We start from the raw sequence: 27,484 nt of genomic DNA, 5'->3' as shown, positions 1-27,484 counted from the left end.
AATTCCCTTCGTAGGCAACATTGATTCATCTTATCTATATTTGGTAATATTGAAAATAATAATTTTTGAGAAGTGTAATGCATTTATGATATGAAATTAATGTTTTAATGACCATTATTTCGGTATATTCATTTATCGCTAATAATTTACGATGGTTGTGAGATAGAAGTATTGTGTTTGTGTTTCGGATTTCACTTGGAAAATCTGCGTGGATGGTCTTAGCCGACTCGAGAACGAATTCATCTTTAACCTATATGCTCGTTATGCAAGTACATATTGAAACTCAGGATAGTTTGCATTATTGTTTAAGGTAATACATTATCTTACTAGAATATAAAAACCAAATAATGATAATTTCCATTCTAACACCCGCAGGGTCACACATTAAAACACTAATGAGAAAATGTTCTTGATGTCCTAACGACTAACGAGCATTCCTGATACTTACCTTGCACTCATACGGAACTTTGATCAGTATTGGAAATATCTAAACATCTTCGGTTGTATTTCATAAAACGATTTTCCAAATTATTCGAACGATTTTACAATCTAACATGCTGGACAATTTGATAATTTCTGTTCCATTCGGTTCCAAATAATTACTACACCAATCATTCAGTTATCGTATGAAACGAGATAAATGCCATTCACCTTTTATCAATAGTGTCCAATTATACATTTATAGGCTTTTCAATCGAAATTAACTTCTCGATACATTGTAGTAATGAATCATAATCCCTGCTTAGATTCGACGCTTACGTAATCCTTAAGGGTATTCTTTACACTTGTTATCAGTATAAGTTATTTTTATTTTCGCGAAAAATGCTCAACTTATTCGTCTAATTATTCCGCGAATTTTTAACCGATTTCAATGGGGTTTGTTTTAATGTGACGTTAATGCTTTTATCTAGCGGCGTATGTATAGCGATTTTTTGAAATTATCAATTATTTTTCTCAAAAAAAAGCTTTGAAAAACAGTAACTTGCGAGCAGCCAAGCAGGCAACTTAAGGGTTATATCAAAAATGTGGCGACATACGCGGCTAGATCTCATTTTTTTGAACCATACTGTAAAAAAATTTTTTTCAAAAAGTTGAAACTTATGGAGTAATTAGACGAAAAAGTTCAGTACTCTGATGGATGGAACAGTGATGGAAAACTGAAACTGAAACTAAAACTGAAACTGGTTAAAAACTTGAACTGAAATGGAGAAACTGAAACTAAAACTGAAACTAGAACTGAAATGAGAAAAACTTAAACTGAAAACTGAAAACTTGAACTGAAAAAAATAAAACTGAAACTAAAAACTGAAAACTTGAACTGAAAAAAATGAAACTGAAACTAAAAACTAAAAACTTGAACTGAAATGTAAAAGTTTTGCCATTCACTGAATTTTGTCGACAAAATCATCAATCTATTCTCAAAATTCTTATTTTTTTCAAAAATTTTTGCCCTCGCTTCGCTCGGGCTAATTTGAATCTTTTCTTTCCAAAAAAAAACATTGATGAAAATGAAATTTAGAAAAAGTTGAAATCAGAAAAACAGAATGGCGAAATCTCTCATTAAAATTGATATTGTTGTACTTTTTGAACTACAAATTATCCAATCTTTTGCCCTTGCTTTGCATGGGTCAATTTGATACTCTTCTCAGAAGTCAGAGTTACAATTTCAAGAAACCTATTGAATTTGAAAAATATTGAGATCAGAAAAACCTATTTTTTTTTTCATTAAATCGATTGATGTCGTTCTACAAATTTTCCAAAGCTGAAAACTTTTGCCCTCGCTTCGCTGGGGCCATTCAAGATGCTACTTGGGTCATTCCATGTCAACTCAACCAACGTTTTTGGGTCATGTCCTTCGATTTCGCTCAAATTTTTTTTTACAATATCTACCCACCCAGTAAGTAAGAAAGCCGCAATCAGTTTGGTCCCAGCCCCCTCAGGGGGTGGATGGAGGGGCTTCTATTATTTTCAATACTTTGATCAAAACTGATTTCACAATTCGAAAAAGCATTGAATTTAGAAATTTTCAAAAGTTGAAAGTTGAACTTTCAATTTGAAAGTTCAAATTTCAAAATGGCGCTGTAAGTGGGAGCTACCATTTAAAATTTTGAAAAAATTTCCATAGATGTACATTTTGATACTTTTTCGAAATAGGAGCATCCCCACCCCCAATTTTGGGTGAAACGTTCGAAAGAAAATCTGGGGCATGTGATATATCGAATTGTATGTTTTTGGTGACGCTGAACACGAATATGACGTCAGATTTTTGATAGAACCCGTCCACGGCCCTCTGCACCTCCCCAAAGCGGGTAACCCCAAAAAAATGGTAACATTCGTGTGACACATGAAATAGTATGTTTTCGATATCGCTGAACACGAATATAGCCATAGTTTTTTAAATCGACCTCACCTATGGCCCCCAGAACCTCCCCCAATAGGTAAAAGTCCAAAAAAATTGTTGGAGGCCGTGGATGGGTTCCAATCAAAAATCTGACATCATATTCGTGTTCAGCGTCACCAAAAACATATTATTCCATGTGTCGCATGAACAAAACACTTTTTTGAACTTTTACCCCCTTTGGGGAGGTGCTGGGGGCCGTGGATGGGGTCCTATCAAAAATCTAACGTCATATTCGTGTTCAGCGTAGCCAAAAACATACAATTCGATATATCACATGCCCCAGATTTTCTTTCGAACGTTTCACCCAAAATTGGGGTTGGGGGTGCTCCCCCTCCGTCAACGAGTGCTATCTCGAAACTTAAATATTTCGAAAAAGTATCAAAATGTACATCTATGGAAATTTTTTCAAAATTTTAAATGTTAGCTGCCACTTACAGCACCATTTTGAAATTTGAACTTTCAAATTCAAAGTTCAACTTTCAACTTTTGAAAATTTCTAAATACTTAAAAAGTTCAAAATTCAATGCCCTTTTGAACTGTGAAATCAGTTTTGATCAAAGTATCATAGTTTTGGAGGAATGGGCTGCTGAAGTCAGGGTGTCTACCGGAATTTTTTGACCGAAAATCACTACCTTTTCCACTACCTTTCAAAAAAAAAATCACTGTCTTCCAAAATATTTTTACCCCCCCCCCCCCCAGGACAAGAGCGATTTTTCATTTCTTTTTTTGGTTTGAACTTTGTAATTTTTCACAATGGAGTAAACTACACGTTTTTATCAATTCGAAATCAATTCAACGATTTTACATATAACAATTGCTACATTTTTTCAAGTTGTACAATTTCTCACGTGTACATGTTAAAAATACAAAATGAGCGAACTCGAAATTTCAAATAATATGAAAGATGAAGTTTTTATTTTATTTTTAGCAGTGATTTTTCAGGGTGTCTAGTCCAACAAAATTTCAAAATAAAAAAGCAGGACTTTAGCACGACATTCTTTAAACACTTGGGATTTTTCAAGAGGGGAAGGGGGTGGACGAGGCAAAATTTTACATTAAAATTTTTCGCTTTTCCAATGTCTTCAAACATTCCAAGGTTTTTTTCAAGCAAGTGGATGTCGAGAATATAATTTTGTCATTTCAAGTTTACATTTTATTTTCACCTTTAAGGTTCTTGTTACTATAATGAAATTGGGCGAATAAAACACTTTTTTCAAAATAAAAATTTAAAAAAAATTAATGGAAAATTTGAACAACATTTGGAAAAAAATATAACAAATTTTCGAAAAAGCTATATCGAAAATTAGTACTTTGAGGGGTATAGAAACGTTGTTTTCTTGGGTGATGACTGAAGAAGTTAATTATTTTTGCTTCAAAATTTAAAAACTTGAATGATTAATTATTAATTTTTAAAAAAGTAAAAGTTTTTTTTATGGAGGTAAGGGAGTATTTTTCTGATTGAAACTTCGAACATTTCTTGAATTTGAACAATAAGTTTTTTATACCGAAAAAGAAGAGCAAATAGCCCGAGCGAAGCGAGGGAAACATTTTTCAAAAATACGTAATTCAAGTTCTAAAAAAGTCAACAAAAATGATCCATTCTTTAGAAAATTTTTCTTGTGTGGAATATCGGATTTTCCACTTTTTTTCATTTTTCACTACTTTTTAAGCAAAATTGCTGAAAATCACTACTTTTTCACTACTTTCACTACCTGGTAGACACCCTGGAAGTTGAGTACCTCGAGACAATGTGAAAATAATGGAAGCCCTCCCCCCACCCGCCCCCTGAGGGGGCTGGGGCCAAACTGATTGCGGCTTTCTTACTTACTAGGTGGGTAGATATTGTAAAATAAAATTGAGCGAAATCGAAAGACATGACTTTCAAAATCGCCTTTTTTTGGTTGAGTTGACATGGAATGACCCACTTGTAAGTAGGTGTACAAAAAATGCAAATTTTTCATTTTTTCTGAACAGAACAGAACTACTGGATTTTCAAAGTTTTTTGATACTATACAGTGCTCACTACTCAGCATGTTAATTAAAATTTTGATTATTGTGGCAAAATAATAATTTTTTGTCGGCAAAAGGACGATGCGATCTTCCTCCCAAGTATAGCATAACTTGTCTTTTCTTCGGCCCCCTCAGGCCCGGATTTTCTCTGCACAGCCCTGCATATTTATTCATAATTTTTGAGTTTGAAATGTTTGAATTTGAAATTTGAAGTTTTTGTTGCCAAGTAGCAAATTAGATTAATGTATGAAAAAATTCATGAAAGAAAAAAATTTTTTTTTCATTTCCTCTTGAACTTTAAGAAAAATTTTGAAAATTGAAACTGAAATAGAAAACTGAAATAAAAACTTGAACTGAAAAAAGCAAAACTGAAAACTGAAACTAAAAACTTGAACTTAAAAAAGTAAAACTGAAACTTAAAACTGAAAACTTGAACTGAAAAAAATAAAACTGAAACTAAAAACTGAAAACTTGAACTGAAAAAAATAAAACTGTAACTAAAAACTAAAAACTTGAACTGAAATGAAAAAGTTTTGCCATCACTGCCAAATGTAAACATATATGTTAAGGAAAAACTGGTATGCAACCAGAAACCACACTTAGTGATAACGGTGTAAAGAATACCCTTAATTATGAGTTTGGCTGATTCAGCGCGCGCAATCTGTTAAGAGGAAAAGGTGTGTAAAGTATTTTATGAATTAACTTGACAGCGAGATACAAATTGTGAGTTTCGTGGTTTGTTTCTTGAAAAAGTTGATGTTGTGGGTGTTTGCTTTCTTCATGAGTTGTTTGCAGTGGGCGGGCTACGTTACAGGCTCACATTGATAGCTAGTTGAAAACTATGTATTTGCCTTTTTTTAAAATACGTTTTCGAGTCGAGTGCTGGCAGTGTGTAAACAAATGGGTATTTTTCCGGTTTCAAGGAACATATAGTAAGAAGATGTTCAGAATTTCCTATTTGGACGACTAAAAAAATTATGAAGTGGCTATTTTTGGTCAGTGGAATAATATTCTACATCTGGTGCACCTGCTCTCTTACGTCAATGCAATGAATAATTATTGTAAAAATATTCCAATACGAACTGCAGTTTGGGGAAAACGACACTTGTTCCGCGATTCTGCATGACCCTGAAAACCACTTCATTAATAATTGCATTATAAATAATGATAATATTGAAATTATTTCAAAATTATTTTTCATCGATCGTTGCTCGTACGTTTAGTCATGATTATTTTCATTTTAGAAACATTTATCTACGAATTTGGTGCTGAAATATGAATCAAGTTTGCATTTGACATTGGTAGGTAGGTAGGTAGGTAGGTACCTATTTTCGATCTCTCAGAATACTTATTAGATTATTTCAAACATTGCCACTTGTCAAGTCATATTGGATATTAAAATCACAACATTCTCATTGGTAGGATTTACCTAGCTCGGTACGATATTACCTACATTCTTGTCAAATGCATTTGCATTTTTTACCTTCATTCAGCGTCATAATTTTAGATGAAATGAAGAAGAGGAGTTGTGTAGCTTGTATGTCGCCGCACCTCTTTTTCAACCTTACCTTGCTACCTATACCATTTATGGAAAGAGTGGGCTTTTCTGTGTTCTGTTTGTTGTACATCTTACGTTTTATCGTTCTTCAGTATATTGTGTACATTCTGTTGGAAAAAATTAGCTCACGGTGTACCGGAAATTTATCAACGAATCGATTGATTTATTTGGTGTGCACTTCGAATGCATTACGTGCTTATCGTCGATTTAAAAAAATGTGAAGAAAATTTGTTTTCGAATTGTTTACACATCAAATAAAGTGTTAAAATGTTTTCTCGCGAGTTTATATTGAACCGGTTCGAGTGAGTGATATGTATACTCGTGTAAAGGAGAAATTCAATACTAGCTAAAATGTGCACAAATTCGACGTATTTTTTTATTTTTTTATTTTTCTGGTCATTAAAAATATTAATTGATACGTACAAATCTGAAATGTGTTCGTATCGATGTCGACTATCATCCCATCTCAAGTTTCACAAGCTCTAGGTTGGTGATTTTGTCCGTTTACTTTAATCTCTATTTCGAGTTAATTCGTTTTGTATATGGGCAATGCATACGTGATCAATTATCTGATACTGATATTTCTGAAAACCACATGGTTATTAAACCATATAAACTGCCTCCTAAAGTATTAACAAAAACCAGACATAACGTACATCAAACGAGTCTCACCTGGTATTCACTTTTAACCTATTTGGCATTTCGCCAGACCTTTCGCCAAATGTCACTGAATATCTTCATGCACCCTTTAAATTTGTCACCGGTGATATTCAACTCTAAGCTTGTGGTGAACAGTCGTGATTGTTCAATGTCTCTAAATTATCGTTGTGTTTTCTAACACTCGCCTGTTTATGTCGAAAAACTGAATCTGATTTGATAGATTTTTGTGAATTGTTAGTTGTACATATTTGTTTATTTGTTCAATAGCTCTGAATTCTGATTTTAATTTTGTAAAATTGAAAAGAAGTTATGGATATTTGAAACGTCTCAATGAATATTGAAGAAAAATCAATCAAAATTTTAAAGTAGGGTGTCTACAAACTTGTGGGTTTATTCATTTTTCAAGATAATTTATGGCTTTTTGATTTAGAAAGAGATTTTTACGATTAAAATCAGTGTGTGTTTTTTTAAAAGAAGGGCGAGGGTGGGGAGGAAGTCATTTAAAAAAATCTTATTCAATTACTGAGTTTCTGTTTTTGATAGCTATACCTGGTACTTTTAAAACTACATTTATAACAACTTTTTACTTCTTTTTCAAATTATGAAAACGTAGATAGGTAAGTATGTACCTTATTGACAGTTTTGAAGTAAAATTTTCCTCCAGGGTAGCAAAATTATCTCTTTTCTAAAGTTGAAAAGACCTCAAGTAGAAAAATGGATGCAAGAGCTAAGATCTCTGCGTTTATAATTTTGAGATTTCTTTCTCGTTCCATTTTTGTGATCCTTGATCAGTTTTATGTAATCTTCAACATTTCTAGCGTTTGAAGTACACCAATAATAGTCGGGGAGCCCACTTAAGGATAAATTGCACCCCCCCGTCGATCCTCCGGGACAACTTTTTTCTTAAAGGGGGAGTCCTAAGGAACATTTCTAGCCCTTGTACTAAAAAAAAAAAGTGGCCCTACTTACAAAATGGCGGCCATTTTGATTGACAGGTCAGTCGAAATCGTAGATTTTGCGTTCCAACATAGGACTTGCACAAAATTTTTCAAACTGTACAAAGGTAGATCGAAAGATCAAGCACAAATTCATCACCTGTCAAAATTTCAAGTGTTAAAGTGCGTTTTTCGATTTTTGGTGAATTTTTGAAAATCAAATTTAGGCCAAAAATGAGGAAAAAAATCAAAATTTTACCAAATTGACCAAGAAAGCTGAAATTTGGGATATACCCTATTTTCGATATGCCAAATCGATTGGAAACGGTCTCAACCAGTTTTGAGCAGTTCTGGAGCCTCCAGCAGATTTTTGAAACTTGAAATTCCCACAAAATTCAATCAAATTGGAGTTGTAAAGCTGAAATTTAGGTATTCTAAAAACCAATTTCAATACGCTTCGAAGTCAACTTCAGGGGGATTTCAAGTCGTTTTGGAGCCTCCGGCGACCTTTTGAAAATTCCTGGAGCCTCCATCAGATTTTTGAAATTTTAAATTTTCACAAAATTTCATCAAATCGAGATGGAAAGCTGAAATTTACTCTACGCTCCAATTTTAACACCCTCTGAAGACGACTTCAGGTGGGTTCAAATCATATTGGCACCTTCAGCGCCTTTTTGAAAGTTACTGGAGCCTCCAGCAGATTTTTGAAATTTGAAATTCCTCCAACATTTTACCAATTAATGGAGTTGGCAAGCTGAAATTTACTTTGCAAACTAATTTCAATAAGATATGAAGTCGACTACATGGTGGTTTTAAATTTTTTTGAAGCTTCCAGCTACTTCTACGAAATTTCAATTTTCCAAAAAACACCATAAGACCTCTCAAAAAGTGGCTGGAGGCTCCAAAACGACTTGAAATCCATCAGCAGACGACTTCGTAGCGTATTAAAATTACTTTGCAGAATGAATTTTGACTTTCTATCTCCGTTTGATGAAATTTTTAGGAAATTTAAAGTTTAAAAAATTTACTGGAGGCTCCAGTAATTTTCAAAAAATTGCTGGATGCTCCAAAACGACTTGAAATCCACCAGCAGACGACTTTGTAGCGTATTAAAATTAGTTTGCAGAATGAATTTTGACTTTCTATCTCCGTTTGATGAAATTTTTAGGAAATTTAAAGTTTCAAAAATTTACTGGAGGCTCCAGTAATTTTCAAAAAATCGCTGGATGCTCCAAAACGATTTGAAATTTCCCCTGCAGTTGACTTCGTAGCGTATTGAAATTAGTTTGCAGAATACATTTCAGCTTTCCAACTCTATTTTGGTGAAATGTTGTGGGAATTACGAGTTTCAAAAATCTGCTGGTGCTCCAGAACTGCTCAAAACGGTTTGAAACAGTTTCCAATCGATTTGGCATATCGAAAATAGGGTGTATCCCAAATTTCAGCTTTCTTGGTCAATTTGGTAAAATTTTGATTTTTTTCCTCATTTTTGGCCTAAATTTGATTTTCAAAAATTCACCAAAAATCGAAAAACGCACTTTAACACTTGAAATTTTGACAGGTGATGAATTTGTGCTTGATCTTTCGATCTACCTTTGTACAGTTTGAAAAATTTTGTGCAAGTCCTATGTTGGAACGCAAAATCTACGATTTCGACTGACCTGTCAATCAAAATGGCCGCCATTTTGTAAGTAGGGCCACTTTTTTTTTTGAGTACAAGGGCTAGAAATGTTCCTTAGGACTCCCCCATTAAGAAAAAAAAAATGAGAAAAAGTCTTTATTTTTATCAAAATTCCCAAAATGTGTTGTTTCCTTCTAAAAACTGTAGCTTGTTTACAAAAAATTTCAAATATCTCACTTTTTTTCAAAAATTGCCAAAAAGTCTCGCTTTGTTGCCAAAAAACTGCCAAAAAGCGTTGCTTTTGTGCTATCATTGTCAAAGTCTTGATTTTTGCTTACATTTTCCAAAAAAAAACTGACTTTTTCACGGAAAAATTGCAAAAAAGTCTCACTTTTCAAAAATTGCAAAAAAAGCATCACACTATTTATTTGCCAGTAATTTCCAAAAAGTCTTGTTTTAAAGTTTCGCTTTTTTGCCAAAAATAAATTACTGAAAATTGCTACTTTTTGACAAAAATTTCAAAAAAGCTCAAATTTTTGCTTTTTTTTCTAAAGTAGCCAATGTAGAAATCGCCGGGTTCAGACCTGAAAATTTTCGAGAATATGTCAGTTCTGTCAGGATATGTTGAATTTTTCGGCGTTCAAACATTTATTCTCTTTGAGTTCAGTAAATAATAAATGAGTGGTCAATCAGAATTATGCATCATTTTTTCGATATTAGTCAGAAAGTGAAACAAAATTTTTTAAAAATGAAAAAAATGATAATTTATTACTATTCGAAGAACCGCTGTCCAGTTTTTTATTGGTCAGTGCATTTTATCATCTTTATGGTGTTGAACAGAACAGATAAGACCCTCGAATGATTATAATTATAATATTGAATCTCGATGATGTGTCAGACCTCTACCTACCTAGTATCTACCACCTAACTATAGATAATTGTGATTCAGTTTACTCCAAAGTATCCATAACTCTATCAAACGAACACACACCTCTGCAAGAAAGAAAGAAAAAAAATTAGAAAAAATGAATCGACGCGAATGATTTCTCACAAAAAAAAAAAAAAGATAAACAGCGTCTCAGTTCTCTACTCCCGTAGAATTCATTTAACGTAATTTTCAACGCATTAATCATCACTCAATTGTAGGTTTTTTTCTCTTTCTAAATATCAAAATAGTCACGCTCGCAGACGTCAAGAAACATTCAATCATTTCCTGCGCGTTTATTGCGAACGATGAAAATTCCTATTACGATGCGACGTTATATTGTTTCTCTGTTATACCAAAACAAAGTTTTCGCGTATGGTTGCAGTTTACGATGTTGAAAATGAAAAAGTTAACCAGCTTCGTTTTGCAAATATGCTTGGCGTGTTTCTTAACACAATGGACGCTCGCTCAACAATCGCCAAAAGTTGCCAACTGGAATTGCGCTTCGAAGGGAAGATGCGACGAATGTATTCGAACTTACGGATGCGAATGGTGTTCAGATCCGGTGAGTGGTATATACTTTTCTGCGATACAGCAGCCAGCTACCTACGTAATTTGCTTATAATGTGGACGCGATCGTCATAAATTAATAATTACTCGATTCGAAATTGCATAAAACAATACACGACACAATTTCCCATAGTGGACTGTATTTACACGAATAAAAAATACCAAGTACATACGACGACATACTATATAATACTGAACGAATGTATCGAATAAATGTAACATTTTACCTCGTACATCGAGATAATATGGCTAAAATACCCAAACAATAGACGATAACGCAGATAGGAAAAAACCCAACAATTATATACAGACGATGCGTACGAGGTACATACGAGTAGGAATATGTACAAAAATCTACACGTACATACGCTAACAGCACTCCCCCCAAATGTGGTAATCCCATTTCAGCAAAAAAAAGGTACAAAAATAAATGAAAATTTACAAAAAAAAACGAAAAAAATTGAGAAAAAAAATAACTTATTCATCTTACCAATTATAAACATCAGTAAGTACCAAAAAAAATACAACGAATCAATATTACATAAGTAGGTGTATACATAATGTATGGAGTACAACTTTTTACAATATCACAACAATCGATAAATACATAATTATTCATTAACCGGTAGGTAGACTAAGTTCTGAACAGAACTATAATTCACAGAACCATCAGAACGTCTAACTTCAACATTACGAACGATCCCTTCAGAATCAGGATAAACCTTAACGATAAGACCCAATGGCCAATTCAGACAACCGATACCTTCCTTCGATAAAAGTACAACATCGTCAACTTTCAAATTAACGAGTTTCCTTTTCCATTTATTTCGAGTTTGAAGATCATTCAAATAATCCTTTCTCCAAATATGAGAAAAAGAATCGATAATGCGCCTCCAAAGAAAATAGCGCTCCTTCACTTTCACAGTGGAATTTTCAACAGAGGGCAATTCCAGCAAAGAACTTCCAACCAGAAAATGCCCAGGTGTGATTGGTTCGACGAATTCGTTAGACTTACGATACGAAATAGGGCGACTATTCAAAATAGCTTCCACTTTTGACGAAATAGTAAAAAGCTCCATCAAAGTCAAAGTTTGAGAGCCAATGGCTTTCAACAAACGAGATTTTCCAGCTTTCACTGCTGACTCCCATAATCCACCTTGGTGTGGAGTTCTAGGAGCGATAGTTTTCCAACGAATAGAATGCTCTGAGCAAAACCGATCTAATCGAGTAGCATTCAGAATATTACGAGCGCCAATAAAATTGGTCGCATTGTCCGAGTATATAGTGTGAGGATAACCCCTTCTGCTCACAAATCGTTCCAACGTATTCAAAAAAGCTTCACTTGTGAGGTCTTCGACTACCTCAATGTGAATTGCACGAGTGCAAAAACAAACAAAAAAAGCTAAATAAACTTTGACAAATTTATGTGACCGATGATTGGTGCATTTAATCGAAATAGCTCCGGTCAAATCTACACCAGATACCGAAAATGGTCGAGAAATGGTCACTCTTTCTGCAGGTAAATCACCCATAAATTGTTGAACCAATTTGGAATTATACCTACAACAATCGACAAAACGTCTCACTACTTTTTTGACCAATAATATCAAATTTCCAGTGATCCAAAAACGACCCTTTACAAAATTCAAAATAAACGATTTGTTGGCATGATGATAATGTAAGTGTACGTATTCAACGTACATTTCGACAAAACGAGCGATAGAAGGCAAAACAACTGGAAATTTTTTGTCGTACGAATAACTCGACAATCTCAAACGACCACCAACACGAATTAATTTTTTAGAATCTAGGAATACATTCAAGGCAAGTAACCTGCTCTTTGGACGAGCTCCTTTTCTTGAAGTAAGTGAATACTCATCAGTGAAATTTTCCTTCTGAACACAACGAATAATCAAATTGAACGCTTCTTCTCGTTCTTCAACTGACAACAATCCAACCAACATTAATGGATTAATTTTTACGTACTGTTTAGGCTTACAACGCCGTTTTCTCGTTTGATAACGATCTTTCGTACGACAACGATCCTTCAAATTACGAATAAATCTCAAAATATAGGCAATTATCGATACACCTTTATAGATTGACGAATATTTCTCAACAACATTCAAAACGATTCGATCCGAAGAATGAGTCAAATTACAAACAAATTCAGGCACATTTTCAACTATTCTAAACTGCACTGAAACATGCGCAGAAAATTCTGAAATCGAACTTAACCATTCAGGTCCAAATTTCCAACTTTTACTCGATAGTAAATCCTTCGAACTGATTCCTCGAGTGCCTAGATCCGCAGGATTTACTGACCCTTCGACATAATACCACCTTTCCTTCGACGACATCTCGATAATTTTAGTCACTCTGTTCGATACGAAAATTTTCAAACGAGTAGGGTCAATATTAATCCAGCTCAACGTCACTTGACTATCAGAAAAATAATACAAATCACTAATTTTCAAATCAGAACTGATTTGATGCATTAATTTGGCCAACAATTCTGCAGCAAGCAGCTCCAAACGATGAATATGAAGCACCTTTCTGATTGGTGCAACTCGGACTTTTGAACAAATTAACGAGACAGTGACTTCATTTTCACTTGAAATTGATCTAATATACACCACTGCGCAATACGCACTGGTGGAGGCATCCGCAAATCCAATAAGCTGTTGAGCAACGACATTTTCCTTATAACAATAGCACCGAGCAATTGAAAATTCTGACAGTAACGCTAAATCATTTCGATATGCCAAAAAAGCAATAGCTAACTCAGCAGAAACCATCTCATCCCAATCTCGACCTTCTTTCTATAAGGTCTGCAAAATAATTCTTGCTCGAACAGTTACTGGAGCCAACATACCTAAAATATCGAAGATCTTAGAAACATCAGACAACATTACCCTTTTTGTAATAACCTCAGGTAACGGATCCAATTTAATAGCAACACGAAGTGTGTCACTTTTCGTACACCAAATCAAACCGAGCACATAAATGAATTCTTCACCACCTAAAACTTTATTATTCAGGGGTTCAATTAAATTCGAATCTATCGAGTCAAGAAATTCCTTCGAGTTGCTTTGATATTTACGAAGAGGAAAACCATATTTCTGAAGAACAGAATGAACCATTTTCTGCAATTCAATAGCAGCTTTTACCGATTTAGCTCCAGACATCCAATTATCCATAAAAAATTCCTTTAAAATAGCTTCAGCAGCTTCAGGACTCAATGTCAAAATAAACGAAGCGATCTTTTCCAAACATTTTTGCGCCAAAAATGCCGCAGGTCCGATACCATTCGTGAGAGTATTCAACTCAAAAATTCCAATTTGTTCACTAACTAAAAAACGAAACAATATTTGCTGCCATTTACGATCTTCCAAAGCAATTAAAATACAACGATACATTCTTGCAATATCAGCACAAAAAGCAACGATATGTCTCCGAAAACGAATAACATTCACTGATAAATTAGGCTGTATGGTAGGTCCTTGGTAAAAATGATCATTCAACGAAGTTCCTGACAAATCCTTGCTAGAAGCATTGAATACTATACGATTTGACACTGTATTCTCAAATACCTTCGAAACGATGTGATGAGGAATAAAGTAAGAGTTTTCACTAGGAATTGAAGAAATTTGAGTCATATGACCTAATTCTAAGTATTCCTTGAACAGATCTGAATAAGCTTTATGAACAGCTTCTGACCTCCTTCTTTCCGAACTAATCAAAATTTTCTTAGCTTTTCCAAATGAACCATACAACTGAGAAATACTTTCCCTTACAGGCAACCGAATAACGAATTTTCCTGACTCCTTGTCAATACTGTAAGTTTCTTCGAAATGTTTATCGATCAAATCATATTCCAAACGAGTCTCTTGATTTGATTTTTCTGGTACTAGATCCAAGTCATAAAACTGATTGAATTGAGCTGACAATTCATTATTAGACAAACCACAAAACGAACTAAACGAAGCCTTTTCCGAACAAAATGCAGTTTTTCTAACAGAACCAGAAATAACAAATCCAAAATGCGAATCTCTAAGACATAATACTTCAAAAAAATAACGTTGTTCCTTTAAAACGAATTCAACATATTCACTGCCTAAAAGCACATCAACAGTATCATAATTGTAGTCAAAGGATTCGGCGAATTGATATTGAAAATTACCCAAAATATTTGCCGTATTACTTCGATTCACACTGTAGGGTATTTTATCAACAACTTCGGCTGAAATTGCAATACTAAAATCAGATAAACGAGATTTAACAACAAAACGAGTACTATATTCCAAGGTTTTCGAGTCATTATGAATTCCAAACAAGATAGTAGGCTCTTGTGAACGAACTAAATTCAGCTTTGCTCGATTGCAAAATTCTCTAGTCACTAACGACACTTCAGATCCCTGATCAAAAAATATTCTTCCATTTTCAACACCATTAGGACCTTGAATTTTTACAACAGCAGTTGACAAAAATACAGTCTTATTCGAAGACATAGCACAATTAGTCATAGCAATTGACCCTTGTTGGCCACTAGGAGGAACATTTTGACCTGTGGGTCCAGTAGATCCACTTTGTCCAGTTGTTCCAGTTGGTCCATTACTAGCACCAGAATGAGACAAGTTCGAGCCTAAATTTTGTCCATTTCCACCATTTGGATGAAAAACTGAACCAGACGAATATTCCCTATGTAGCAACATATTATGGTTACCTCGACAACGATTACAATTTTTCCATTTACAATTAGACACAGTATGATTAGCATTAAAACATTTTAAGCATAATTTGTACGATTTAACGATTTCAAACCTTTCCGATACATTTTTGTTTAAAAAACTCCGACATTGATTCAGGTAGTGCACTTCATCACATAAAAAGCACTTTGGAGGGGCTGGAGAGGTTGGCGAAGTTGGCGCACAGTGGGATGTGCAAATATTTAGGAGGAAAAAAATCGAGAAATCGAAAAAAACGAACTGCACTAACATGACCAAAACTCAATCCCAACGTGTACTATAACCCTCAAATGATTTGCTTTGACTTGTGCTGGCAGTACGAACGCACGTTGTGTTGGTATAGCAGCATGTTGAATAGAAGTACCTGGTTTCGTAACAAGATGCACTTGTTTAAACATACGTGAATTTTCGTGACATAGGCGTTGATGTTGATACTGTTGATGTTTTCTTGAAGCATTTTTAACGTAGATTTCAAAAATATGCTTGTTTTTTAGTTTTGATGTTCCATAGGCCGAGTAATCTTTAATTAAAGTCAGGACATTTTACTATGTAATTTCAACATAAACTTCAAATTTTGAAAAAAGCCTTGATGTATCCTGAAAAACTATTTTCATGAAAAGTACCACTGAAATGTGTACTTTTACATGGTTTTATCAATTTTTGCTACAACTCGCAACATTGGGCAAAAACAAGAAAAATACAACCAAAACTGATGTTTTATTGCTACGAATCATCGATTTTTTGAAAATAAGGGTTTGGTGGGTAAAAATTGACACTCTAAAGGCCAGGAGACTACTTAAAACGAGCATAATTCAAAAAAAAAAAAAAGTTTCCAGTAGTACGTATACTTACTAATACAGTCAAATATGGATTTCACCTGGAATCAATTGGGGGAAAAATTTTTTTACACCAAAATTCTGGGGATGGTGTCCTAAATGACATACTAAAACCCACCCGAAATCCGCGTGGAGCTTCTCCCCCCAGACCCACATTTGTGCCTCCTAGCACAGTTTTTCGCGATTTTCTCGCGAGGAGTTGATTTTACGTCAAAAGTAGCTTTATTTTTGTGTTCTACGTCAAATTTACGATCTAGTGATATATCAACTGTCCTTCTACCCCCAAGGGGGTGGGGCTAGAACCATTCAAATAAGGGGGGTTTCCTGGAAAATACATAAAGGCTATAGGCGCCTAAAAGGGGTGAAATGGTCCCCGAAAGCGTTCGAGTTGATATTAGCATAGAAGATGGGTACCATTGAGAAACCTCCGCGTGAAAAATTTCAGATCCACATCCTCTCCCCTAATTTCAATAACACTTTTCTCAGCCCCATTTTTACCGATTTTGAAAATTTTTCAGTATGTTATGTACATATATCCTTAGTGGAAAGTTTCTCAATGGTACCCATCTTCCATGCTAATATCAACTCGAACGCTTTCGGGGACCATTTCACCCCTCTTAGGCGTCTATAGCCATTATGTATTTTTCAGGAAACCTCCCTTATTTTTGAATGGTTCTAGCCCCACTCCCCTTGGAGGTAGAAGGGCAGTTCATATATCACTAGATCGGAAATTTGACGCAGAACACAAAAATAAAGCTACTTTCGACGTAAAATCAACTCCTCGCGAGAAAATCGCGAAAAACTGTGCTAGGCGGCACAAATGTGGGTCTGGGGGGAGAAGCTCCACGCGGATTTAAGGTGGGTTTTAGTATGTCATTTAGGACACCATTCTGAGCATTTTAGCATAAAAAAAATGTTTCCCCCAATTTATTCCGAGTTGAGTTCTCATATGAGCTAATTTGACTAGATTATACAGACATCCACAAATTTTCAAAATTTCGAGTTTTTACTTCCTCCCCCTGCCACTTCCTTATGGTTTTGAGTGGAAATATCTTCAAAATCGTGTTCAGCGCATCAAAAAACCTAGATTTAGACACCCCATATGAAAATGTTCAAAATTTTGAGTTTTACCCCCTCCCCCTGCCCCCCTTTGAGGTTTTGAGTAAAAATACCTTCAAAATCGTGTTCAGCGCATCAAAACCCCTAGATTTAGACACCCCACATGAAAATGTTAAAAAATTTTGAGTTTTTACCCCCTCCCCCTACCTCACCTTTGGGGTTTTGAGTAAAAATACCTTCAAAATCGTGTTCAGCGCATCAAAAAACCCCTATACTCCAACTTTCAATTTTTTTCCTCCTAAATATTTTCACATCCCACTGTGTGGCGAGGCGACGAACGATCGTTTTTCATGACCAGATGAACCTTTATTGGATTTTACGAATTTTCCACCAACACTGGAACTCGAATTTGGTTTTTCTTTCTCTGGTTTATCATTACTACCACTTTCTACTGCAAAACTTCGATTAATTAAAAACGTTGCCATCGATTCGAATGAAGGATATGTGGAAAAGTCATGGTTCTGGTTTTCCCAGTCTCGACGAAGATTATCTGGCAATTTTTTCGCTACCCAAAAAGCGACCATTGGAGACATCTTTTCCGGCTCTAATCCACATACTCGCAATCCACGTAAACACCTTCGAACTAGATCTACACTATCGCGAATTGTAGAATTTTTGATTGGTGGCAAGTCGAATAAGTTGGCAAAATGCTCGGAAATGATGCGACGACGATTAAAAAATTCCTTATACAAATCTGCCAGGGTGGATTGGTAAACTTCACCACCATTCCCAATATCTTTCAGCAACTTTTCTGCTTTACCAACCATGCACCGCTTGAGCAAAAAGAGTTTTTGAAAGTTATCGAAAGTTTCATTGGAATCGATCATTGAAGAGAATTCGGCCCACCAATCAGGAAATGAAGCATAATTACCATCGAAATTCGGTACTGGTATATCTTGAAGTTTCAAGATAGGATTCACTAACGTATTATCGAACAAATTGGTCGAACGACGAGTAGTTTGAAGTTGTGGTGGCGTTGGAGTAATTTTTGACTCAAATGTTTTCACCTTACCCACGTTTTTGTGAAAGTTAGTTCGCCATGTCTCGTAATCGTGAAGAATTTTCACTTCTTCGGCAGTGATTTCTTCGATGGTTTTCCTATCATCGATAAGATCCATAAATTGGTCATCAATTAATTTCAGCTTACCAAGACCTTCTTTCCATGAGTCCAGATAGGCATGAAGTTGATTCACTACTGTAGAAGAAGGGTTCTGGGATAATAAACTTGACACTGTGGAAGCATCTCTGGTCACGCCCAACGTAATTACCCTTTTTTCGCGAGTCAGAACTTTCTTCTTCTTTTCAATTTCCGCAGACATGATGAAACGAACGATGATATCGATTAACTTTTTTCAAATTCCGAATTAATAACGAAGCAAACGATGATAACGAATAAATATTTCAAATTCCGAATTCAAATTACCTTGTTCAACTTACGAATGCAAAATTCTTGCCAAAACTTGACCATATTTGGTCCAGAACGAACATGAAAACTACCGAAACGAGCAAAAATTTACGAAAAATACACCAAATCCATTCGATCGCAATGAAAAATACCGTAACCGCATACACGATCCGGCCCGAAGGACCATAAAATGGACGCAATCGTCATAAATTAATAATTACTCGTTTCGAAATTGCATAAAACAATACACGACACAATTTCCCATAGTGGACTGTATTTACACGAATAAAAAATACCAAGTACATACGACGACATACTATATAATACTGAACGAATGTATCGAATAAATGTAACATTTTACCTCGTATATCGAGATAATATGGCTAAAATACCCAAACAATAGACGATAACGCAGATAGGAAAAAACCCAACAATTATATACAGACGATGCGTACGAGGTACATACGAGTAGGAATATGTACAAAAATCTACACGTACATACGCTAACATAATGATTGTCGTCATTCTGCTGATCAGGCTCTCAAAGACAGAAGATGTTCGAAAATTGTAGAATCTGCCAAATGCTCCGCCAATTACATTATTAATCCGATCATTGAAACTGTTGCTAATGTATCGCGACCTTTAAGCGAGGTGATCAAAGGTGATGGCTCATCTTCGGTCACTAGTTCATCTAGTCAAGGAAGTATCGTTCAAGTTATGCCGCAGCTTATATCAATAAATCTTCGACCGAGTAAGAATGATTTTTCATAAAGACCTTTGATTAAAATATAACATAATATTATTAAGTTTAGTTTTCCACTGAATTATGATTTTCTAATATGCGATTGTTTGTTACACAGATGAAGGGAATCCTTACCGGTTCAAGGTGTGGTACAGACAAGCGACGGATTACCCGGTAGACTTGTATTATCTCATGGACTTATCCAATTCAATGAAAGATGATAAAGATAAATTATCAGCATTGGGTAGTGAACTGGCTGAAACTATGACGAAAATAACCGGCAACTTTAGATTGGGATTCGGTAGTTTTGTCGACAAGGTGGTGATGCCTTACGTTAGCATCGTACCTAAAAGGTTAGTTCTCATCGAATGCTAACAACTGTCTTAAATGTGTTTACTGATTATCCATACGAGGTTATAGTATGTGAATTGTGATCAGCAGCAAGAATTTACAAACATCCTAGGATACGTTTTTGAAAAAATTGTTTCCATTTTTGAAAAATCTACTCGTTTATAATGTTCATTTTACTTGGTGTTAGATTATTACAACCCTGTGACGATGATAGAGATTCTGAATGCGTAGCTCCATACGGTTTTCGTAATCACATGTCTCTAAGTTCCAGTCCTGATTTCGCCGTAAGTTTTTCTTTCACGAGAGAACGAACGGAAATAGTAAAATGAAAATTCAAACAGTTCAATTTTAAATGTAATCACACGCACACTTATTTCAAGTAGAATTGAAATTGTTTTTCGTGAATTGTTCCTATATTGAATACTTGTGGTTAAAAATGTGCTTATTCTTTATTTTTTTCCCCCGTCTATGTGTAAATAATTGTCTTCATGTATGATAAATTCTATGTTGTGTAAATAATACCCGAGTTGATCCGGAAAGCTTTGATTCGTGTAGTCAATGTTTTGTTAGGTAGCGAAAAATAGTACTCGTAATTTATGTTTAAAACGCATGCATGCAAAATTAACTATAGTTTAAGCGAAAAATTTCTGTTGCGAACGATTGAAAGGTGTGAAAATTGTGTTCATTTTATACTAGAAAATCAAAAGGTTCTGTTAATATGAATACTGTGAATGGGACTGGAAGGGAGGGGGGAATTGAAAAATTCGAATTGTTCTGTTCGTTTTTTGTTACAATATGATGTAGAAAATTGTAAGAACTTGAAAGTTGCAGCAAAGAAAATGCACCTATTTGGATCGTATATTACCTACCTAATTTCCTTTGTAGAATCATATTTTTATTATTATTGTTATCAATGTTCGCTTTAATGTTTCTTCTTATGTATTTTCGTCTACTTTCGCTAAATAGTTGAATGTTTGTTCGAATAATACGTTTTTTTTTCTTGAATCACAGTTTAAATGAACCTTGCACAGGTTGTGCTGCTCCTTATGGCTTCAAGCATGTAATGCGTCTAGACCAAAATACAGATCAATTTTCCGTAAGTTCCAAGCACTAGTTCTAATGAGTTAAAATATTAATGTATCGGAATAAGTTTAGGTAGGTATCGACGATTTCTTGGAATTAATGCTCGAGAAAGCACTTGCAGAAATTAACGTATTAGTGTAGGCTACTAAGAAAACGAATATGAAAAAATGAACAACATTAGATTGATTTCACGCTGGTGTAATATTTCGATGCTTTAAAAAAATGCCAACTACCGGGTTCGATTCTATCCCTATTCCAATCTGAAGTTTTTGCATAGATACTAGAACGTTGGCTTGAACAGATCGCACTTGAAGTGATCAACAATTCGAAGTACCTAACTGACGTTAGATTTTATCGATTACGAGTAAATACGATTTCCGTAGTTTAACAAAATGTATAAAAATAATTGCCAATCTTGATGTTTAATACATTTATAATGCTTTCAATGTGTATAATACACTCGAGTGTTCAGTGTTGGCTATTTCTAATGTATAAATTTGATAATTGAAACACGATCGCATACAAAATTCATTATTTGAAAATAGCACGACTTCCACATATAGTTAATTTAATTTCTCAACTCATACTGATCGATAATTTTTAATGAATTTAGGAACAAGTGAAATCAGCCAACGTATCTGGTAATTTGGATGCTCCAGAAGGTGGCTTTGACGCAATTATGCAAGCTATCATTTGTCGTGAACAAATCGGCTGGAGAAATCAGGCTCGTAAATTATTGGTGTTTTCTACGGATTCCTCATTCCATTATGCTGGAGATGGAAAAGTAAGTGTTGATAAAATCAACAAGTTTTAGTATGTACCTACATGTTTTAATGTGTGTTTTGTTTGTGTTCCTTAGCTGGGTGGTATAATAAAACCGAACGATGGATGTTGTCATCTTGACAATTCAGGTCTTTATACGCATTCTACAGTTCAAGATTATCCTTCTGTATCGCAGGTACAGCGTGAATTTGATTTTTAAATTTGCCGCGTTGCTGTAAATGATACCTACCTAATTCAATTATGTGATGGTTTCAGATCAATGCGAAGGTGAAAGAAAACTCGATTAATGTGATATTTGCTGTAACAGCTGATCAAATTAAACTGTATAAACAGCTAGGAAATCATATAGAAGGTTCATCTGCCGGAGAATTATCATCAGATTCTTCAAACGTGGTCAGATTGGTGGTAGATCAATACAATGTGAGTTGTGATATTCGCCTATAGTTTTATTTTGTGTGAAAATGCTTTAGTGGATCATTCGATTTTTTTTTTAATACATCGCTATTATAATTTTTTTTCAGAAAATCACATCGAAAGTTCAACTGAAAGAAAAAAATTTAGGAAATGATTTCAGAATAAAGTATTTTACGAAATGCTTAAACTCGAATGGAGCTTTGATGGAAACAAACGAATGCAGCGGTTTTAAAGTAGGTCAAACGATCGAGTTTGATGTTGAATTGGAATTGCTCCGCTGTCCAGAAGGTAAGACAGAATATACCCGCCAATTTCAAATTTATCCTGTTGGAATTGAAGATGGAATGACCGTTGAAGTGCATATGATATGTGATTGTAATTGTCAAAATCCTGGTCATCCGGTAAGCCGAGCACATGCAGATTTAATCTTTTATTCTTTAAACGTGTTACTTATTTGTGATTTCTGTGTTAGTCGTACCAAGAGAATTCACCCAAGTGTTCCGGTAACGGTGTGTTGAAATGCGGTGTTTGCGAATGTTATCCCGGGTTTTCTGGCGACGACTGTAGTTGTACCTCAGGTGCGGATAAAACCGATAAATGCCATCCGGTCAACAGTACTCAACTTTGTTCTGGTCGAGGTGTTTGTAAATGTAATAAGTGCGAATGTGAATCGTACAATGGGAATGAGGTGAGTAATTATGATACAATGTATCTCTGTAGCTCGTCTCCCTCTATCCAATTGAATATTACCTACGTGTCCTCAAAGAGGCCTCACATTGAAGAATAATGATTTTACCATTTGTGCATTATTTCAGACCTTCTACGGCGAGTTTTGCCAGTGTAATAATTTTGCTTGCCCTCGTACCGGTGGTAAATTGTGTTCTGGATTGGGAGAATGTGTATGCGGTAAATGCCAGTGTTTCCCTGGTTGGATTAATGAAGCATGCTCGTGCGAAAACAGCACTACGAATTGTATTCCTCCTAATGGAAATGAAGCGGATACTTGTTCTGGTCACGGGCAGTGTATTTGTAATAAATGTCAGTGCGATCAAGCTGGAGGATACTCGGGAAAATATTGTAACAAATGTCCTGTAAGTAGAAATAAATTTGTTTAATGGTTGATTGTATTAACAATGATGAAAAGAATGGTCACTTATTTTCCTTATTTTTTTCCAGACGTGTAATACTAAATGTAACGAATTGAAAGATTGTGTCCAATGCAAAGTACATCAGTCAGGCCCTCTTACGCAAGAGCAATGTGACAAGTGTTCCTATAATATCACTGAAATAGATTATTTGAAAGGTACGATGCCAGATTTTATTCACCACTCGACCTACTTCAGCTCAGATAATTCATTTGCGGTTTTTTTGTTTTGTAGTCACAGACGAAGATTATTTCTGTTCCGCTTACGACGATCAGGACTGTAGATTTACGTATATTTACGAAGTAATAGGAAGCCAAGTCAACGTTCTTGCCCAAAAGAATAAAGAATGTCCTCCTCAAGCTCGTATTCCTGGTACGATCTTATTCGTATTTGATTTCCAATATCAAATCATCTCGATTCTATAATCGTGTTCGTTTTGTACAGGTGTGGTTTTCTCCGTGATATTGAGCATTGTACTGATCGGTTTGGCATTTTTATTAATGTGGAAATTCATTACTTCGATGCGAGATCGAAGAGAATTCGCGAAATTCGAAAAAGAACGTATGATGGCGAAATGGGACGCGGTAAGTTATTTGTTGCTATTGATTCAAAAATTGTCATCTATTTACCACGTCTTATCTTATCAATTGGAAAAGAAAAAACTCTCTCCTTATTTTTAATGCTTTTTATTGCAAAGATCTTTTCAAAAAGTACAACTTTTCATCATCAGGCAAGAGCACTTAATGAACAAATACAAAGTGTGCATCTTAAAGTAAAGGTTGGGTGTGGTCACTCCTTTGGGTGTGTCAGTTTCTCTGTGTTGTGATTGGTCCTAAAACTTGGGTGTGGTCACTAACAGGATGGGTGTGTCTGTTTCTTGGAATGTGTATGTGACTGGTTCCATGTAGGCATTTGAGCAGGTCAATGTCCAAAGGTCCCAAGTCATCATTGAGGAGTTTTTCTCTATTGTTTTTGTGCATGGCTATTGCTTCCCTAATTGGTAGTTCTGATATTTTGGCAACTGGTTTTTCTAGGGTCAAGTTGAGTTCAGTTATTGTGTGTCCAGTTGCTATAATGTGGTCTCCTATTGCTGATTTTCCTTCAATATTGTATCTAGCTTTGTGCATATGTTCCTTGTATCTGGTTATGATGTTTCTCTTAGTCTGTCCTATGTAAAGTTTGTCACAGCCAGAGCATGTGATCTTATAAATTCCAGATTGATCAGTTTTTGGGTCCTTGTCCTTGAGGCTTCCCAGTAAGGTTTTCAGTTTATGTTGATTAGTTGTGACAGGTTCTAAATCATTTTTCCTGAAGATCTGACAGAGTTTGTTGGTTATGACTGGGTAGTGGGTCAACTTGATTCTTCTATTGTCTGGTTTATCTCTTTGGAATGTGGTGATCTCTTTCAATCTTTGTTTGCTTATATGGTTTTTGATGAGGGTGTCTATGGTAATGGCCTTGTATCCCAGATTGTTGGCTACTCTTTTAATGTGGTCAAATTCTCTCTTTCTATTTCCTGGGCTCAAGGGTAGTGCACAACATCTATGGACCATGCTGTTAAAAGCAGCCAGTTTTTGGCTCCAGGGCTGGTAAGAGTCAGCAGGAATGTAGTTGTTGGTGTGAGTAGGCTTCCTGTAGATGTCATATTCCAATTTGTTGTCTTTTCTGGTGATTAGGATGTCCAAGAATGGCAGTTGTTGGTTGTTTTCATATTCATAGGTGAACTTGATGGTTGCATATTGTTTGTTCATGGTCTCAAGGAAACCATTTATGTTGAAGTCCTCTGGTACAATGCTGAAGATGTCATCAACATATCTGAACCAAATCTTGGGGAAGTCTTTTTCTATTTCCTTCAGTTTGGTTTCCAAGTGGCCCATGAAAATGTCTGCCATGAATGGTGACAAGGGGTTCCCCATTGCTGTTCCTCCTGTTTGTTGGTAGAATTTTCCACTGTATTGGAAGATGGTTTGTTTCATGCATAGTTCTGTGAGGTTCATGAGTTCAGCAATCCTTTCTTGGGAGACTTTCTCTTTTTGGAGCCAGTCTTTCATTATGGCCAAGGTTTCTGGTATGGGTACACTGGGGAATAAGTTGGTGACATCAAAGGAGATGAGTCTATCTGTAGGTGTTATCTGGGTGCTTTTCAGTTTCTCCACTAGCTCTTCATTATTCCTTATTTGGTATGTGACAGGCTGATTAATGGCTTGTAATTCAGTGACAAGTTGTTTGGCAATCTGGTATGTGGGTGCATCTATGTTGGATACTATTGGTCTCATTGGATTGTTTGGCTTGTAGATCTTTGGTAGACAGTATAACTTTGGTATTTTAGGGTTAGAGGGTATTTTGTAGTTCTTGTTCTTGATTGCTGTCTTTGTGGTTTTTATCATATTGTTCAGTGGGTTTTTGGTAAGTTCTTTGTAAGGTCCATTCTTCAACAAATCATTGACTTTGTTGTTGTAGTCCTCTTTTTCCATAACTACTATGGCATTTCCTTTGTCTGCTTTCATGTATAGCACATCTTTTTCTTTGAGGGTTTTTATGGTATTGTGGTATGTTGTTGGTTGGTTGGTAGTTCTAGTCTTTGTTATGACATCTATGCATTGTTGTCTGATTTTTGTTTTGGTGTTGTAATCAAGCCTTTTGGTTGCTACATCAATGTCAGTTATTATGTCCTCAATTGAGGACATAATAACATACAAGGAACATATGCACAAAGCTAGATACAATATTGAAGGAAAATCAGCAATAGGAGACCACATTATAGCAACTGGACACACAATAACTGAACTCAACTTGACCCTAGAAAAACCAGTTGCCAAAATATCAGAACTACCAATTAGGGAAGCAATAGCCATGCACAAAAACAATAGAGAAAAACTCCTCAATGATGACTTGGGACCTTTGGACATTGACCTGCTCAAATGCCTACATGGAACCAGTCACATACACATTCCAAGAAACAGACACACCCATCCTGTTAGTGACCACACCCAAGTTTTAGGACCAATCACAACACAGAGAAACTGACACACCCAAAGGAGTGACCACACCCAACCTTTACTTTAAGATGCACACTTTGTATTTGTTCATTAAGTGCTCTTGCCTGATGATGAAAAGTTGTACTTTTTGAAAAGATCTTTGCAATAAAAAGCATTAAAAATAAGGAGAGAGTTTTTTCTTTTCCAATTATTGGACTCCTTAGTTTTGGTTCATCTTTTACCTATTATCTTATCAATTATAATTTCAGGGTCAAAATCCCATTTACAAGCAAGCAACGTCTACATTCAAAAATCCTACCTACTGTGGGTCGTAAAAATTTGATCAAAAGAGTTCATTAATTTTAATGGTGCTAATTTTAAAATTGTTTTATATTTGTGTTCCTTGAAGATGAATTTTACTATGTTTATAATCATTTGTAATTCACGAAGGTGTATTCTTAATGATTTAATCTTTTTATCTTCTCGTTTGTATTATAGTATTATTTATTATATATTATTCGGTGTTCGAGCGAGTCTCAAGTCCGCTTAATGATTTCAAAATTTATTTCACTTTAAGTACTTAATAATTGAACGTGCATTTAACTCAATTTAAAAATTTACCTTATGGTTTGACCAGCTTCCAATACACACCAAATATTTTAATTTATTATTACAAATTTTTAATCGTTTTCATTTTGACTAGTTTTATTGCGTGTTGGTATATTTTGAAAATTTTTTGCATTTATTTATTCTTTTTTTTTCACTCTTGATTTTTATTTTTGTTTGTTTCGGTTTTGTAACATTTGATTGAAGTTATTATCGATGAAAACGTGTTTGTGTGGCTTGCTGTAGCGAGGAATTTTTGTTATCGAATGTCATTTTTTATTATTTGAGTATTTTATTTATGTAAAATAACAATTCACCATTCAAGAACTCAATATTTATTAATGAATAGGGTTTTCTTAGTTGCATACTAGTCTTAAATATAAATCGCGTATTTTTTTTCTCATTTTTCTTTTTTTAATTTTTAACATTTGTACATTTTGTGTAGTTATGTAACAATTTTACTTTTATTATTTTTATATTGATTATCGCGCCCTTTTCATTTATTATTAAGTTTAATCGTAAAAGTTGTTATTAAAAGTGCCTTAATAATTATAACATGTGGACATCAGTCATAAAATATAACGTTTTTACATA

The 27,484-nt window shown here is 34.9% G+C and overlaps 1 protein-coding gene across 3 annotated transcripts; it reads left to right on the top strand.

The window, feature by feature from the left end:
* The first annotated feature begins 48 nt into the window (after window positions 1-48).
* Window positions 49-27,484, top strand: LOC135834821 (integrin beta-PS-like). 3 transcript variants are annotated; one of them, XM_065348787.1, is made up of 15 exons: window positions 49-310; window positions 10,496-10,675; window positions 19,326-19,539; window positions 19,649-19,883; window positions 20,069-20,165; window positions 21,578-21,748; window positions 21,824-21,922; window positions 22,003-22,167; window positions 22,269-22,562; window positions 22,634-22,849; window positions 22,977-23,252; window positions 23,338-23,464; window positions 23,541-23,678; window positions 23,751-23,890; window positions 26,554-27,484. In XM_065348787.1, the coding sequence occupies exons 2-15, from the start codon at window positions 10,502-10,504 to the stop codon at window positions 26,617-26,619; spliced, it is 2,412 nt and encodes an 803-aa protein (XP_065204859.1). In that variant the 5' UTR covers window positions 49-310; window positions 10,496-10,501; the 3' UTR covers window positions 26,620-27,484. The 3 variants fall into 3 exon arrangements, with proteins under 3 accessions (XP_065204859.1, XP_065204862.1, XP_065204861.1); XM_065348790.1 differs by lacking the exon at window positions 20,069-20,165 and adding an exon at window positions 20,893-20,977 and having other exon boundaries at window positions 51-310; XM_065348789.1 differs by lacking the exon at window positions 49-310 and adding an exon at window positions 6,060-6,455.

The sequence above is a fragment of the Planococcus citri genome, chromosome 2 (assembly GCF_950023065.1).
Source record: "Planococcus citri chromosome 2, ihPlaCitr1.1, whole genome shotgun sequence".
In the NCBI taxonomy this organism is placed as follows: domain Eukaryota; kingdom Metazoa; phylum Arthropoda; class Insecta; order Hemiptera; family Pseudococcidae; genus Planococcus; species Planococcus citri.
This window is presented reverse-complemented; position numbering and strand designations above follow the sequence as displayed.

Coding starts and splice junctions, on each gene's coding strand:
- LOC135834821 (XM_065348787.1), top strand. CDS start 10,502: ATGTTGAAAATGAAAAAGTTAACCAGCTTCGTTTTGCAAATATGCTTG. Junction 21,749..21,823: donor ATTATGCTGGAGATGGAAAA/GTAAGTGTTGAT, acceptor TGTGTTCCTTAG/CTGGGTGGTATAATAAAACC. Junction 21,923..22,002: donor ATTATCCTTCTGTATCGCAG/GTACAGCGTGAA, acceptor TGATGGTTTCAG/ATCAATGCGAAGGTGAAAGA.